The following is a 17,920-nucleotide window of genomic DNA, read 5'->3' as shown; positions in this document are numbered from 1 at the left end:
GCAGGTGTGGCTTAAGACCATGACAACAAACATTTTTCTCCATCCATCATCCATTTATCACTTATTTATTCAGCAGCTCTTCTGACTGTTGGATACCAGCTGTGCATCTAACACCTGAAACAGGTGGCGTGATACGCAATTCTTGAAGTGCAGAGGTCCAGGCCACTGATTCTAATGTCCTACCAGAGGGTTTTTTTCAGTAAAGGCCTGTCAAATAGCATTCAGAAATTCTCCCCTGCAATTTAAAACTGTTTACTGAAAATGTGTTAGCTTTTCCCAAAGGCAGTCTGTATTATAAATATTATAAGTCATAAGTCTGTACTATAAGAAAGTGGGAAATTTTTTCCTTATTCATCCAGCAGGGATATTCTGAAAGGCTCCAGCTGGACTCAGACCTATTTCTAACCCTGGACGTGTTATAGATGCAGCTTGGTTGTTATTAGTTTGTTATTGTTATTACTATTAGGAATGTTAATTAAAACCATTTCAGTCACATAGAATTCACACAAGAGGAAATAAACAAATATACAGGAGGATGTTCACTTCTGTTAGTGAGCGAAGAAATGCAAAATAAAACAACCCACTAAACTGGCAGAATTAAAAAAATATTTACAATGGCGGGTGCTGGCGAGGATAGAGTGAAATCTGTGCCTGCGTAAAGTGCTGACGGTCGTGCAGCTTAGAAGTGTCAGCCACGTTCATCAGCAGCGACAAAATACTAATCTCTCTGACATAACTAATCTCATGCTTGAGATTTGCTCTTCGACCCTACAGGACAGAGCAGAACTGCCCCACAGGGTTTCCAAGGAGTGGCTGGCAGATTAGAACTGCCAACCTTTTGCTTAGCAGCTGAATACTTAACCGCTGCACCACCAGGGCTCCTACTGATCTCATGCTTGAGATTTACTCTTAGTAAATAATTGCAATGAAGGAAAACAGTTATTTGGACAAAGTTTTCATTACTGCATTATTTACAATAATAACGCTCTGGAAACAACCAAAATATTTGAAAAAACAAAAGGATAACACACAAAATATTCCATAACCATTCAATGGAATATTATACAAGTATTTTAAATTATTTTATGAAGAGATTGAACTAACATGAGCAATGAAGCAATAGGTAATTTTTAAAAAAATCTCAAACACTAAATAGACAATAGATACATGGAACTGGTGAAGGGTAAGACAGTACACAATACCGGGGAAGCCAGCACAACTTGTAGAAGGCAAGGTCATGGAAGCTCCATGGACACATCCAAACTCCCTGAGGGACTGAATTGCTGGGCTGAGGGCTGTGGGGACCAGAATCTTGGAGAACATCTAGCTTAATTGGCATAACATAGTTTATAAAGAAAATGTTCTACATTCTACTATGTTGAGTAGCGTCTGGGGTCTTAAAAGCCTGTGAGCAGCCATCTAGGATACTCCACTGGTCTCACCTTTTGGGAGCAAGAAGAATGAAGAAAACTAAAGATACAAGGGAAAGATTAGTCCAAAGGACTAATGGACCACATCTACCACGGCCTCCACCAGACTGAGTTCAGTACAATTAGATGGTGCCCGGCTACCACCACTGACTGCTCTGACAGGGATTACAATAGAGGGTCCTGAACAGAGCTGGAGAAAAATGTAGAACAAATTCTAACTCAAAAAGAAAGACCAGAGTTGCCAGCCTAACAAACTGGAGAAACTCTGAGAGTATGGCCCCCGGATACCCTTTCAGCTTAGTAATGAAGTCACTCCTGAGGTTCACCCTTCAGCCAAAGACTGGACAGGCCCATAAAACAAAACGGAAGTAAAGGGGCATGCCAGCCCTGGGGCAAGGACTAGAAGGCAGGAGGGGACAGGAAAGCTGGTAACAGGAAACCCAAGGTTGAGAAGAGAGAGTGTTGACGTGTCGTGGGGTTGTTAACCAATGTCATAAAACAATATGTGTACTAGTTTAATTAGGAACTAGTTGTTCTGTAAACCTTCATCTAAAGTACAATAAAAACAAAAAATCTTCCCTCAACTGGGAATGTGTTATTTTTACAATAAAAAACAATAATTTTTATTTTTAAATTATGACTATTAACCAATATAGGAGCAAGGGAACAGTTTCTGGTATAATGTTAAAGGCAGAAGACAAAATTTTACATGCAATCAAATCATAGCTATATGAAGTATTTATTCAGATGGATATATTTCAAAGAAAACATGGGCTACAGTTCACACTTTAGGCTAGTAGAATTGTGGTTGATTTTTCTTTCTGAAAAAAATTTTTTTTTTTTTTTTTGCTTTTCTTGGTATTTTGTAAGTCAGGAAATAAAGGTTTTGGTGACCTACCTGCTGCTCCTTTTTAAGGAAAGTTTCAATCTCTGTATGAATCCGGTTCTCCTCTTCAGTTTTCATCCTTAGCTTCTGTGAGAATAATAAACAAGTATCAGGAGTTCTTCCTGGCAAGGTTGAGGATCAGAAGTTCTCAGGATAAGAAGTATAGCTGTGACATAGCACAGGTTTTCTTTACCAGCTGGACTCCCAGGAATTCCTCGGGATTGCTCCAGAGCTGCGATTCGTCTCAGTTCAGATCAGTTCGTGTTAACAAATATTGCTGAGCCATGATCGTGGCATTGTGATAGATACAAGCAAGTGCCCTATTCCCTGGAAAGTGATGGCAATTAAGGAGAGAACCAATGCTTTAAGTGGACAAAGTTCTTAGGCCTAAAAAGCAAACCCCAGAGGGCAAGAAAAAAGTTTGTTTTCAGGGTCTTAAGCCACACCTGGGAGAGGGCTTTCAAACAAGCAGAGGTCTCAGAGGAAGGGGTTCTCAGGCACACAGGTGACACAGTTTAATGGTGTTTACTCCTGGCCATCCTTTGCTGGAGGTTAATATTCCTTTAGCTGCCTGATGTTCTTGTAGCCATATAGCCTACCCCCTCTAATGAAGGTCTACCCTCTGTTTCTTTCTCCTGATATTCTTCACTGTGACTTCTCAACTGTTTACATTTAAATTTAGGTTTAAATGAAATTCAGCCTTCTAGGTTTTTAAAAAAATTGTACTGTGGTGAAAATACGCATAACAAAACACACATCTCAACAATTTCCATGATACTGATTACATTCTTCAAGTTGTACAACCATTCTCGCTACCCTTTTCCAAATCATTCCACCACCATCAACATAAGCGCAATGCCCCCTGAGCAAAACAGGCCTCTAAATTTTGTATTTCTTACTGCAGGAATAAAAAGTACCAGCTGGGTGAGCAAGCAATAGAAAAATCTGCCAAGTTACTAAGCATCTTGTTTTGCCCTCTCCCTATAATTACCAGGAAGAATGGCTAATGGTTTTATAAAATAAGGATGAAGCACCCACGGGGAGAAAGTACAACCAATTTCCAAAGGCAGTGTAAGAGAAGTGGAAGATGTAGCTAATAGCTAGCCCATCAGAATCTCTGCTTCCACTATGCAAGTCTTCATTCGGTCTTTTATTTTCAACCTCAAGTGTTGGGACCCTGGGAGAGAGAGAACAAAGACAGGAGAATCTCCCTCTCCCTCCTCCTTCGTTAGCTGGGCCAGTATCAGGAGTGACAATTCAAGTCCCATCTACCTGGTTCATTCTTAATGTGGCAATAATTACCTCAATCTCCTCCAGCAGGAGTTCCTCTGCTTTGTTACATTTTTTGTAGGCCTGAGCAATCTGTAGCTCAGTATTTTTCTTCATATAGCGACTCTCCATGTTGGTTTTTGCCTTCATCTCTTGCAACTGGTCCTTGAGGTGAGCAATATATTCGTTCCGACTCTATGGAGGAAAGAACAGTTTCCTAAATTTAAAAATGCATTCTGCTTTTTTTCAGTTTGGGCAGTGGGCTTAAGTTCACCTTTTGTATTTACATATTAACAAGGGGCTGGATCTCTTTTCTGCCATCTGAAAATATAGCATATCACCACACTATGGAAAATTTAGCCAATGAGCATAAAAAAAAAAAAATGAGCATAGAGAATATAAATGAAAAGGAAAGATAACAAATTAGTTCTAAGAATCGGGACTGTGAGATTCTTTCCTAGGCACACAGGGTACTCGCATCCACACGGATTGCCAACAGTGTCCCACCTAAATGGTGAAAAGGCTTGACTTCCAACCCAAGCCCCACCAGCTGTGTGACTTGGCCAAGTTACTTACCTCTCCAAGTCTTTCCTTCTATGACATAGAAACATTATCTACTCTGCCTGAATTATCTCCAGGGTGATTATAGGGATTAATTGAGAATATGTGTGAAAGCTTTTTGAAAGTCTCCAAGTGCTCTGCAATTTTAAGGTCTCAGTGTTCATTAGGGAAACATTTATTCAGTACCAGCCATCGAGCTAGGCACTAGGTAAACAGTGAAGATCTAAACAGACAAGGTCCCTATCCTCAGGAGCTTACAGTCTAGTGGAAGAGATGCAGTTAAAAGGAAACAGATATGTGTAAACCCTTCCCCTCCCCCCACCCCCAGGAATTAGGGAAAATTTATTGAGGTTTCCCACAGTAATTAAAACTTACACTCTGATGACCATTCCCGCCCCTCTTACTAGTTTCAAGAAAAGGGAAGAAATGAGCACAGGAAATGAGGATTACCCAAACAGGTAACCAAGAATGTGCTGATGGCACCCACAAAGTCAACATACCAAAAATAAATTTTTGGAAAGAGTTTTTTATTTAAAAATTGAAGTAGGCATCAAGAAAAAATTGGAATTTTTACTTCTTTAGACTTATTTTACTACTAAGCAAAGTATTTATTTAGGATTATGTTCACAGGACAGGTGAATAGTATGCACTCTGTTCTGGGTAGGAGTGATGATAACATGTAGGGGAAAAAGAAGGAAGGTACACAAAATTACATGCGTGTAGTATTCCTTACATCCTATGAGACTTCATTCCAGCCATTTAACAGTTTGAACATATTGCTGAACAACAAAACCAAAACAATAATAAACAAAATCCTGAAAATTACTTTAATGGCTATGTAATGACAGCGCATTGTATCAATGTTCCGGATTTTACTCATTTAGGATTTTTAATCTTGAAATATAAAATAATTATAAATTTAGCTACATTTCGTGGTGCACCAATTAAACCTTATCTGCATTTCATGCTATTTTCTTATTAAACTAAAGGTCAAATCATCAATTCAATGTCAGAAAACCTTTTTAATTGTACAAAAGGCTATGAAAGAAAAAGGCTACTGGCTACGGAAGAAAATAACAAGGGAGACCGACGTTAGATGGGATGGATACTCTGAGACATCCAAAAAACCAAACCCATTGCCATCAGGTCAATTCTGGTTCATACTCAGACCCTATAGGACAGGGTAGAACTGCCCCATAGGGTTTCCAAGATCGTAATCTTTACAGAAGCAGACTGCCACATCTATCTCCTGTGGAGTGGCTGGTGGACTCCAATCACCGACCTTTATGGCTAGTGGCTGTGCGTTTAACCGCAGCACCACCAGGGCTCCTTAGGATACTCTGAGAAAAAAAGGGATGTTTAATCTGAGACCTGAAGGGTAAGTCAGTCATGTGAAGAACGGGGCCAAAGAGAATTCCAAGAAAAAAGGCAAAGTGTGTGCTGAACTCCTGAGGCAGCAAAGAACTGGAAATGTTCCAGAAACTGAATGAAGACTCTGGAGGCTTTAGCCTTGTGAGGGTGGAGAGTGGCACAAGATGAGGTTGGAAAGGTAGATAAGAAGAAACCATGCAGGACCGCAGAGACCCTGTTAGGAAGTTTGAATTTTATTCCAAGGGCCACGGGCAGCCTCAAAAGGGTTTTAGTCAGGGAGGCAACATTGGGTGCTCTGAAAAGAATCAGACAAAGTGTGAGTGACCTCACAGAGCAGCGATCGGAGTTAGCTGTCAGCACAACCAAACAATCAACTAATGACAAAAATACAGCTTTAAGCAGAGATCTACGTTTCTCTAAATTTAAACCAACTTTAATCTTGCCATCTAAGCTGGATGGCGTGAGTTCTAAGTATCGGAAGAAGAAAAAAAAGCAGAACTCCATAACAAAAAGCAAACACAGCTTAAAGGCCCCTAGCAATAATCAGAAAGAAATTCTTCAAGACATTTTGCCCAACATCTTGGCGTAACGCTATAGAATCATTCCAATTATATAACAATTATCCCAACTGTATAAGAACCATTTCAGAGCTGAGTATCTCTGGCAGAGAATATGCTACAAAACCACCTGATAATATGTCTTAGCACTTCATAAAAAAATTGGATTGTGAGCAAATTACTTAACCTCTCTAAACCCACTTATTTATAAAATCCTGACCAGTGCCTGGCACAAAATAGATTCTCGATAAATGTTTAATAAATTAATTTTAAAAGATGTCTTTCTTTGACTCAAATTTCTTTCTCTCCTTTCTATATTCTCCTCCTTTCTTCTCTTTCATCTTTCTCCTTCCCTCCTATCTTTATATTGTCTGGCAGTCAGTAAGTTTGAGTTTCTAGGAAGACTCAAATGAGATGTGATGTTTCACTTCTTCCTTAACCAGGACCCTTTTACCTATTTAATCCTTCAGACTTTCTTCCAGGTTCAGCTTATATAATACCTAACTCCATAAGGCTTTTTCAGAAAACTTCAGCCTACATAAATAACTATAGCCTCGTTTCTCACAAAATCTAATAGTGTTGGTATTCGATGAAGAATATTCATACAAATCGTACTTTTCAAAACTCAAGAGTATGTTCTGGTCAGTTTTCTTTATTAAAATGAGTAGTAAGTCTTTCAGAGTAACAATATAAAGACCAGAAGTGCAGAGTTAAAACTCTAGGAGTTTTCGCCTGTGGAAAACAGAAAACATTACAATTACACTGTGCCAAGCCAAAGGCATCTGGTTTTGATGCTGTTGCCATGGACCACGGATTACTCTGAGTTCCCTACTGTGCTGCTGCTATTCTACACAAACTTATTTGTATGATCCTTCATGGGGACCGAAACCGAAAACCAAACCCACTGCTGAGTCAATCCCAACTCATAGTGACCCTACAGGACAGAGGAGAACTGCTGCCTCATAGGATTTCCAAGGCTGTAAATCTTTATGGAAGCAGACTGCCACATTTGTCTCCCAAAGAGCAGCTGGTGGGTTCAAATCGCTGACCTTTCAGTTAGCAGTTGAACACTTTAACCACTGCACCATCAGCGCTCCTTAAATGTTGTGAGCCGTTGAGTCAATTCAGGCTCATATAGACTCTGTAGGGCAGAGTAGAACTGTTCCATAGGGTTTCCAAGGCTGTAATCTCTATGGGAGAAGATTGCCACGTCTTTTCTCCTGTGGCACCACTGGTTGGCTTGAACTACAGACCTTTTGTTTAGCGGCCAAGTGCTTAACGATTGTGCCACCAGGGCTCCTTACTGACAGGCTAGTGATGGTAAAAATCATGATCGAAACATACACTAACAAGTGGGTCAAGTGTCGTTCCATTTCCTCACCTTCCTCGTAGGCAACAAGGAGCCAGTCAAGAAGCAGTGAGTTACAGGCCTCGGGTCTTAAGTCGTGTGGATTCCCTTTAAGATCTTCACTAAAATGTGCCTACACCACCACCACGGCCATAACCCTGGTTGTCCATGTTGTCTGGAGCTTTCCTCATGATTAAAGTTCATGGACTGAAGCAGCATATTTGTGGGTTTTCATGGCAGACCAAACTTTACTTCCAAATCCCAAAACTGCCTTCAGACCTGGACTTCCGGACTTGCTACTGAAATTCAGAGGGGCGTAATTTAGTAATGGAAAGAAGCAGTCAATCAATTAGAGTTAGTAAGGCGCTGATGTCTGCCCACAACATTGTGAGCCAAAGGCTTTTAAATGGTAGTGTCTGTTTTCAGAACTGAACACAAAATAGAGAAGAGAGCACTGGTTTCTAGACTTTGCGGAAGCTATTGTCTGGAGAAGGTGGAACCTGTTTCACACTTTGGGCTGCCTCTTTGGTTGATTAAAAAAACGAAAATGGGGATGTGGTCTATTAACTGATAAAAACCATAGGAAAAACTATGGTTCCGTATTGTTAATCAGCATTTTTATCTGTCTGTCTGTCTGTCTGTGGCTAAGAATGGCTGGCTCTACGAGAGTCTCCCATCCTGAGATACGGCTGAAACATAAGTCCAACTTTCTGAGGTTTCAAGCTCCAGTTCCACTCATGGCTTTCACTTCCACCTGAATTATTTCCTTTCCCAGGTCAGTCATACCAATTTCCTCTCATCTTTCCTTTGATAATAGTTTCCACACACCTCACTGTCTTGGCTGATCTTTCCTGAGTAAACGCCTTTTAAAATGTGCTGCCGAAAACTGTACACAATATTACGGATGTCTGACCACAACAGAGCACAAGGGAGTATTTTTTTCCCTGTTGCATAAACACTGCACAATGGCACTAACTGCACTGAGCATAACATGGAGGAAGCACTCCAAATGTTTTTCATGATATTTTCTGGTAATATGTTGTCATGCTTGTGAAGACTGATGACAAGCCATTAGAAGAAGCACTGTGGAAGAAAGACTGAGAGAAGTCTAGAGAAGGCAGGAAAAGGCAAGCACTTTTCTAAAATGCTGTTACCACAACAACCAGTGGAGGGCCCCTACCCTCAGGTACTCATTTTAGAACCTTGCTAAGCCTTTAATGAAACTGTCGCAGACTACTCAGGTCTTCACAATCCCCAATTTAGGAGATTCTTCTAAACAAAACCAGGACTTTACTTTTACCTTTGCATCTTGTTGAAGTCAGTTCAGTGTTCTAAAAAATCAGCAGGGTTTTGAACCTAATGTCTAGCTTTGGGAGCTTTCGTGGCGCAGTGGTTAAGAGCTCAGTTGCTAGCCAAAAGGTCAGCAGTTTGAATCCACCAACTGCTTCTTGGAAACCCTATGGGGCAATTCTACTCCTTCCTATAGGATCTCTATGAGTTGGAATAGACTCAAAGCCAACGGGTTTGGTTTTTGTTTTTTTCTTTTTCGTCTAGCTTTTAGTAAATTTTTTTTTTTTATTAACTTTTATTGAGCTTCAAGTGAACGTTTACAAATCAGGTCAAACTGTCACATATAAGTTTATACACACCTTACGCTGTACTCCCACTTGCTCTCCCCCAGGATTCCTCTAGTCTCAGTCAGACCATTAAGTATGGTCTTTTTGTGAGAATTTGGGGTCTGCATCTCACTGATCTTCTGCTTCCTCAGGGGTTCTCTGTTGTGCTCCCTGTCAGGGCAGTCATCGGTTGTGGCCGGGCACCAACTAGTTCTTCTGGTCTCAGGATGATGTAGGTCTCTGGTTCATGTGGCCCCTTCTGTCTCTTGGGCTCACAGTTATCGTGTGACCTTGGTGTTCTTCATTCTCCTTTGGTCCAGGTGGGTTGAGACCAATTGATGCATCTTAGATGGCCGCTTGATGGCACTTAAGACCCCAGATGCCACATTTCAAAGTGTGATGCAGAACATCTTCATAATAGAACTATTTTGCCAATTGACTTAGAAGTCCCCTTAAACCATGGTCCCCAAACCCCCGCCCTTGCTCCGCTGACCTTTGAAGCATTCAGTTTATCCCAGAAACTTCTTTGCTTTTGGTCCAGTCCACTTGAGCTGACCTTCCGTGTATTGAGTATTGTCCTTCCCTTTACCTAAAGCAGTTCTTATCTACTAACTAATCAGTAAAAAACCCTCTCCCACCCTCCTTCCCTCCCCTGCTCGTAACCACAAAAGTATGTGTTCTTTTCAGTTTATACTATTTCTCAAGATCTTATAACAGTGGTCTTATACAATATTTGTCCTTTTGCCTCTGACTAATTTCACTCAGCATAATGCCTTCCAGATTCCTTCATGTTATGAAATGTTTCACAGATTCGTCACAGTTCTTTATCGATGCGTAGTATCCCATTGTGTGAATATACCACAATTTGTTTATCCATTCATCCGTTGATGGACACCTTGGTTGCTTCTAGCTTTTTGCTATTGTAAACAGAGCTGCAATAAACATGGGTGTGCATATATCTGTTTGTGTGAAGGCTCTTATTTCTCTAGGGTATATTCCGAGGAGTGGGATTTCTGGGTTGTATGGTAGTTCTATTTCTAACTTTTTAAGGAAACGCCAGATAGATTTCCAAAGTGGTTGTACCATTTGACATTCCCACCAGCAGTGTATAAGAGTTCCAATCTCTCCGCAGCCTGTCCAACATTTATTATTTTGTGTTTTTTGGATTAATGCCAGCCTTGTTGGAGTGAGATGGAATCCCATGGTAGTTTTAATTTGCATTTCTCTAATGGCTAATGATCGAGAGCATTTTCTCATGTATCTGTCAGCTGCCTCAATATCTTCTTTAGTGAAGCACGTGTTCATATCCTTTGCCCACTTCTTGATTGGGTTGTTTGTCTTTTTGTGGTTGAGTTTTGACAGAATCATATAGATTTTAGAGATCAGACGCTGGTCGGAGATGTCATAGCTGAAAATTCTTTCCCAGTCTGTAGGTGGTCTTTTTACTCTTTTGGTGAAGTCTTTAGATGAGCATAGGTGTTTGATTTTTAGGAGCTCCCAGTTATCGGGTTTCTCTTCATCATTTTTGGTAATGTTTTGTATTCTGTTTATGCCTTGTATTAGGGCTCCTAATGTTGTCCCTATTTTTTCTTCCATGATCTTTATCGTTTTAGTCTTTATGTTTAGGTCTTTGATCTACTTGGAGTTAGTTTTTGTGCATGGTGTGAGGTATGGGTCCTGTTCCGTTTTTTTGCAAATGGATACCCAGTTATGCCAGCACCATTTGTTAAAAAGACTATCTTTTCCCCAATTAACTGACACTGGGCCTTTGTCAAATATCTAGCTTTTAGTACATTTAACAAGCAAGCCTTCTATATCTTCGTTTATTTTTTAACCCATTTTGGAGCCTAAAGATCATCATAGTCATCTAAACCAATCTACTCTCTTTGATACTTACTCTACATCTAGACCAAAAAAAAAAAGGTGATAAGAGTCATCGAAAAGTACAAAAAGCTGGTAGGCTAAGTGAAGAAAAGAACTAGGAAACATGCAAAAGTTAGTAATAAGGTGGCCAGGGAAAAAACAAAGTATGGCTTGGAGAATGGAATAGTTCAGGCCCATTGTAGGATATTATGCAAAACACACACACACACACACACACACACACACACACACACACGGCAGGCAATGGGGTTGCTGAATGAAGAACAAAAGAAAGAATAGGAACAAAAAGAGTGACCAAGAGAGTAAAGCTGCGGTTGGTTTGGGGCCACCCAGGCTAGACATTCATGTGAATCCAGGTATAAGGAGCAAATTTCCATGATTAGCCTCTTTGCACCACCCAGGGACTCCTTTTTGTTTTGTTTAAGGAGGGGCTAAAAGATGCTCTTCATCAAGCACTAGAATACAAGTAGGGCACTATAAACGTAAAAGTGCAACAACTTGTATTAAAAAATTACTAAGCACCGTTGGGAAGATTTTTCTCACTATTGCATTAAAGCTTTAGGGTTCCAGAACACCCAGCTTCATGGCCTTTGGCTCCTTTTCTAACCAGTCAGAATGAGTGACAGTGGGTTCATACCCTTCACAGTCACCGTATTTAGACCTCAATAATCATGGCAAAGCTGAAGTAGGCAAAGGACACTTTTTGTGAAAAGCACAAGGTTCTGGTAGTGAAAGAATCAACCAATCTTCCCCTTGAAGACTCAGGTTTCTAGCTTAGCAAAGAAATCACTCATCTCATAGCGACACTATAGGACAGAGTAGAACTGCCCCACAGAGTTTCCAAGGAGCGCCTGGCGGATTTGAACTGCTGACCCTTTGGTTCGCAGCCGTAGCACTTAATACATATAGTGTCGCTATGAGTCGGAATCAACTAGACGGCACTGAGTTTGGTATATATACATATACATACATGTATATATATATACATGTATATACATGTGTGTATACATATATATATATCTTCCATTTGGTCAACGTCTGACTACATATATGTCCGTGGTCCACAAGTTCAGAAATCCAAATCAGAGAATGGGACATAGTGAAGGTAATTGGACAAAGTGAATGCAACAGCTTCCTACATGCAACACGTGTACCTCACGTCTCTTGTTACAAAGCAATTACACTGCTAGGTGCCCGTTTGTTATTAGGAATCATTGTACATACCTTGAATTTTTAATATAAAAGGTTTTTGGGGGCTTGGTTCATAACTATAAGTTGTGTGTACATAAGTCAGATGTTTGTAACCCAGGGACTGCCTGTATATAATATGGTGTTCACATAACAACCAAATCACATAACGTCCTATTTCACAGAACATATCATGGATGTTAAGTGACACGTGACTGGAGATGGTTATTTAGGAGCCTTGGTGGTGCAGTGGATAAACTCTCAGCTGCTAAGTGAAAGGTCAGTGGTTTGAACCCACCAGCCGCTCTATTGGAGAAAGATGGGGCAGTTTGTTCTACTCTGTCCTATAGAGTCACTATGAGTCAGAATTGACTTGATGGCATATAACAACAACATATTACTATTTAAAGGAAATGAGAAGTCCTAGGCCCATTGGGGAAATAATTCCTTGGCTTCCTCCTCTCCAAGGCTAAACACCTCAGTGGCAGTTCCAGCATTGGAATGGCTTATTGCACATGCTGGAGGGCAGTAGGATGAGGTAAAAGCAACTGTTTTCAGAAACTCTTGGTCAGCATAAAGTCATGGGTCTGGGACAGAGTAGATGTGGCATTAACAAGCAAAACAAAGACTACAAACCCAGAAGCTCAAGAAGATAACAAACTCAGATCTCCAGGTACAAGACAGACTTTTCACATCATGAGCCTCTCCCACCTATATGGTACTCATTGATGTTGTCTGCCCAGACAAGCATAGCTTAGAAGGTCCTCCCATAATCTGCTCCCTGCTGCCCATTCCAGCTTCCTCTCATGCCACCCTCTCCCTCTCTCTCCAAACTTCAGCAGCGATATTGGCCCTCTTTCAGTTTCTCATGTACCCCAACCTCTGATTCCTAACTGAATCTCAGAAGTTCTGTTTCTACAATTGCCAATAAGATCCTACCGGACTTACCCTCCCACAGTTAATAACTATAAACTCTAGACAAAATACAAAAAGAAATTATATAAAAGCATTGAAGAGTGTAAAAACCAAGCAGATTCTGGAGGAGAGTAGACATTTGTAAGATGGGAACAACATGGGGTGAGTTTCCCATTTTTTATCGCCTTTAGTAGGCCAGTCAGCACTGTGAGAGTTGGGGGAAAGCAGCTATAACTCCAATTCAAAACCCTGCTGTCTTTTTAGACTGAAGAACCAAAGGACAGATAGAAATATTTGGGAGCAGATAAGAGTGATGGTTGAACAACATGATGAACATAAGTTAATGTCACTGAACTGTACATGTAAAAAAAAAAAATGTTGAAATAGCTAATGTTTTGTTACACACATATTTACAACAATTTAAAAACAAAAAGAACCGAAGGACCAAAGGACAGATTTTGGGGGCAACTGCAGCCACTGAAAAATGAGGGGACAAACTTAAAAAAAGAAAACCCAGAGAAGGGGGGCTCCAAATTCTGTGTATAAACTCTGCCCAAATTTCAGGCTGGCTCCTCAATCACACAGGTGCCAGAAACACTGCAAGCAGCCCTGCTGAGGGTAACAGAACTGAATTGAGATTTGAGCTGCTGCTCACCGTAGGTAAGAGAGAGTTTTTAGTTTGACTTTAACTAAATTAACTGCCTGCTAAAACAAAAATGTCAATATACTTCAGAGGAATAGGATAGAACACAGAGTCTTTTCAGCATAGCATTCATAGAACACAATCTAAAACTACTCCACATTGAAGAAAAAGGAAAACATGGACTATTCTCGAGAGAACAAACGATTAAAAGAGATTGACCTTGAAATGTCCAGATGGTGGAGGGAGCAGACAAGGATTTTAGACAATGTCAATAAATAAAGGAACATATGCTAGTACTGAATAAAAAGATAGGAAATCTTAGCAGAGAAACAGAAACTATAAAAAAGGACTAAATTCAAATTCTAAAATTAAAAAATATAGTATCTAAAATAAAAATTTACCAGATAGACTTACCAGCAGGATGACGGTAATAAATAAAAAAGTCAATGAACTTAAAGCTAGATTAACAGAAATTATTCAATCTGATAAACAAAGAGTTAAAAAAAAAAAAAATGAACATAGGGACCTGTAGGACATTATCAAAAGGTCCAAGATAGGTGTAACTGAAGTTCCAGAAGGAGGTGTGACAGCAAATGAAACTAAAAAAAATTTGAAAAAATAATGGCTGAAAATTTCCCAAGTTTTATAAAAGACATAAGTGTACATATTCAGGAATCTTAGTGAACCCCAAGCATAATAAATATGAAGAAAATCACATGTAGGCACAGCATAGTCAAAGGCTGAAAACCATTGTTTCTCATCAGAAACAGTGGAGGCCAAAAGATAGTGGACATGGTTAAAGTGCTGCAAGAGAAACTTGTCAACTCCAAATTTTATACCCAGTGAAAATATCCTTTAAGAATGAAGGGAAAAATAAAGACATTTCTACGTTAAACAACAAAAACCAAAAACTAAGAGAACTCATTAGCAGCAAATGCTGACTGCAAGAAATACTAAACAAATTTCTTCAGGCTGAAAGGAAGTTATATCAGAAATTATGCCAGATGGAAACTTAGACCTTCAGGATGGAATGAAGAGTATAGGAAACTATAAATATCTAGGTAAATAAGGCTGTTATTTTCCTATTAATTTTTAAAAATATAAATGCAAATTGAAACCATAAGGAGACACATTTATACGCCCACCAGAAGAGCTAAAATTACATTATGACACATTGGTGATGAAGTGGGGTAATGGCAATTGTAATACACCGAGCATTCATACTTGTACTACCACTCTGGAAAAATCCTGGCATCATCGAAGTTAAAGGCAGGCATACTCTATCACCCAGCGGTTCTACCCAATAATGTGTTGTATGTGCGTGAAGAATCACTGACAAAAAATGATATTAGAGAGAAATATCTAAGCACAAACCAGTTTTTGTGAAGCTTCCCAGAGAAGAACAGTGGTTTTCAAAAAATACAAGTTATAAGCAGAAGGTTAATGGGGATAATGATATCAAGACCAGTACCAAAGGTAGTACTTTACAATTGGCAATAGAAAATGAGAGGGTTAAGCAAGTTATTCAGAGGACCTAAAAATATCTTGGAAGACAGGCTAGTGATCTCGATTTGTTTTAAACAATTTTTCCAAATATACTAAAAAAAAAAATGCTTCCAGCTTCTCCGTAGCGAATAACAAAGATTGACTGCTGGAAAGCACACCCTAAAACCAAACCCATTGCCATCAAGCCGAGTCAACTCCAACTCATAGCGACCCTATTGGACAGAGCAGAACTGCTCCACACGGCTCCCAAGGAGCCACCGGTGGATCTGAACTGCTGCACTTTCCGTTAGCAGCTGTAACTCTTAACCACTGCGCCACCAGGGCTCCAATAAACTTGTGCAGAAAGCTAGCAATGAAAAGCTGATATTAGGCCACACTTTGTAACTTTCTAATCTGTGCACACAGTTCATCATCCTGATGGTGTTAATCCTTAACCACCTAGGTTGTAGCCCAAACATTGTTTTGCAAGTCGGTTGCTTAAAACTTGGATGCATTTTCTTATATAGAAGTAAATTAGATACGAGGTTAGGTTTTGATGACCACAAAAGCTCATTAAATCCACTTCATACTTGAAATGCAATAAATGTTATATTAGTAAACCTACCACCATGTTTAAGAAGGTTTGTAATGTGCTTCATGTTCTATCTAGAAATACACTCTCCAATCTGAGGTATTGGAATACCAGAGATCGCTTGGGACAAGGTCTCCTTTGGAAGGAGTGGGTAGTGTGGTTGGGATGGTATCTGAGAGAACAAACTAAGCACTCCAGAGGGTTGGCATCTCTCTGTGTTCTATTCTGAGCATGCTCTCCAGTTAAAACCAAAACCAAACCAAACCCATTGCCATTACGTCAGTTCTACCTCACAGGGTTTCCAAGGCTGTAATCTTTACAAAAGCAGCTGCCACATCTTTCTTCCTTGGAGTGGCTGGTGGGTTTGAACTGCTGAACCTTCCTTTAGCAGTGGACCACTTGACCACTGCGCCACAGGGCTCCTGCTCTCTAGTTACTCTGCTTATGTTTTCAGCAGTACAGACACCCCAGGAGAAATAATCTTTCATGCATAGCTGTTCTTTGCTTGGGAGAGATAGCTTCCAGATAGCTGTTCTAGCTCAGTAACTTTCGGCGTTGCCCTGCTTACCTAAACAGCAATTCTTACCTGGACTTCAACTTGCCGTTCTTTTTTGACATTCAGTAGCTGTTTCTGAAGAAATTTTATCTGTTTTCTTCCTTTCTCCTCGCTAAAAGAAATAAGAATGATTTGTTTAGTGCAGCGCTTCTCAAACTTTAGTGCACACAAGGATCACTTGGAAGTTACAAAACCAAACCAAACCAAACCCAGATTCTGGGCTCCACCCTAGAGATGCTGACTCAGCAGATCTGGGATGGACCCTGGAATTTGCATCTTTAACAAGTTCCTAGATGCTAATGGTGCTAGCTCCTAGAGCACACTTTCGGTGGCACTTATTTAGAAAAGACTGGGCTTTGTTTGGAAGAAATCCTGGTGGTGTAGTGGTTAAGAGCTACAGCACAAACCAAAAGGTCAGCAGTTCGAGTCTACCAGATGCCCCTTGGAAACGCTATGGCGCAGGTCTACCCTGTCTTATAGGATCACTATGAGTTGGAATCAACTCGACGACAACATGTTTGGTTTTCGGTGATTTGATTTAGTAAATTGGAAAAGATTTCCCATCTTATTGGTGTTGTACCTAAAATAGCTGTTGCTGAGAAAAAGTGAGGAAGAGAAGGAATAGGACGAGGTAAAAGGAGAATCTATTCTGAACACTATATTAACTGTACACTCTTACCTCACAATAATCTTATGAGGTGGACTCTGTCATTATTTTACAGATGAGAAAATGTAGCTTAGAGAGGTCGGGTAACTGACTGTGGTGGGGAAGAGCACGCGACTCACAGACCTTCAACTACAGGGAGCAGGAGTGAACACGGTCCCAGCTGCTGGGCTCTGAAATCCACCACTTCCCACAGGCTGCTCCCAGCTAATTACTGAGTGTGGCTGGAATACTAAGGCAGACCCCTTCCTGGAAGACCCAAGACTTCCCTGATGGTCAACTTTGGCTAAAGGACGCTCTAATGACCTCGCAGACCATCCTTAGAGTGCGTGACAGGCTAACATGCTTCCACCCAACTTTCCTTCCCCTTCACTTGGGGTCAGTCTTGCATTCTAACCATTTTGTAGATACAGATATTGAGGCCCAGAAATCTGAGTTATAGTCCCAATAGAGCTAGGAATAGAACCTAAATTTTTTACTTCTAGCCTCATCCCTGGAAAGCACACATTTGGTTTGCTTTAGAAATCAAGGACTTTAGCAGTCTCAATTCATACTCAGTTATAAATTTTAAATCTCAATTTACAAGCATTTTAAAATACAGCAAAATAAATAAGCCTAATATTAAGCTGACCTAGCAATGATATCGTAGAAATGCATTTTGTCTTCCCTCTCTTTGCCCAAAGTTTGCAGGAGAATGGTGAAAGTGCCTGAGTCTTCCAACTCCTGCATGGTATGTGTAATGACATCACTGAAAAACTGCCTGTAATGGAAAACAAAAAAGTTGAGTTAATAAGAAATATTTCCTTATATCCACAAACAGCTGCAGAAGTCAGGAAAGTTAAGACCCAGAAGGAACATCATAACTAAGTTGGCAGGATTGTAGGATTGCAAGAATAACATTAGAAAGTCTATTAATATAATTCACCACTTTAATAGGCTGAAAGAGAAAAACCAT

At 40.1% G+C, this 17,920-nt stretch overlaps 1 protein-coding gene across 8 annotated transcripts in view; it reads right to left on the bottom strand.

Moving 5' to 3' along the window:
- Positions 1-17,920, bottom strand: part of IQCG (IQ motif containing G) — a 63,472-nt gene that overhangs the window by 33,373 nt on the left and 12,179 nt on the right. For all 8 annotated transcript variants that reach the window (XR_007516641.1, XR_007516646.1, XR_007516640.1 and 5 more), the window contains 4 exons: positions 17,597-17,725; positions 16,332-16,413; positions 3,619-3,780; positions 2,329-2,403 (listed from right to left, as the gene is read on the bottom strand). Coding sequence is in view for 1 of the 8 variants with exons in the window: in XM_049879143.1 (XP_049735100.1) it covers positions 2,329-2,403; positions 3,619-3,780; positions 16,332-16,413; positions 17,597-17,725 (448 nt within the window). In the remaining 7 variants the exon portion in view is untranslated. The remainder of the gene's footprint in view (positions 1-2,328; positions 2,404-3,618; positions 3,781-16,331; positions 16,414-17,596; positions 17,726-17,920) is intronic.

This window comes from Elephas maximus, chromosome 1 (genome assembly GCF_024166365.1).
Source record: "Elephas maximus indicus isolate mEleMax1 chromosome 1, mEleMax1 primary haplotype, whole genome shotgun sequence".
Lineage (NCBI taxonomy): Eukaryota > Metazoa > Chordata > Mammalia > Proboscidea > Elephantidae > Elephas > Elephas maximus.
The sequence above is the reverse complement of the archived record's forward strand: the minus strand, read 5'-3'. Positions and strand labels throughout refer to the sequence as shown.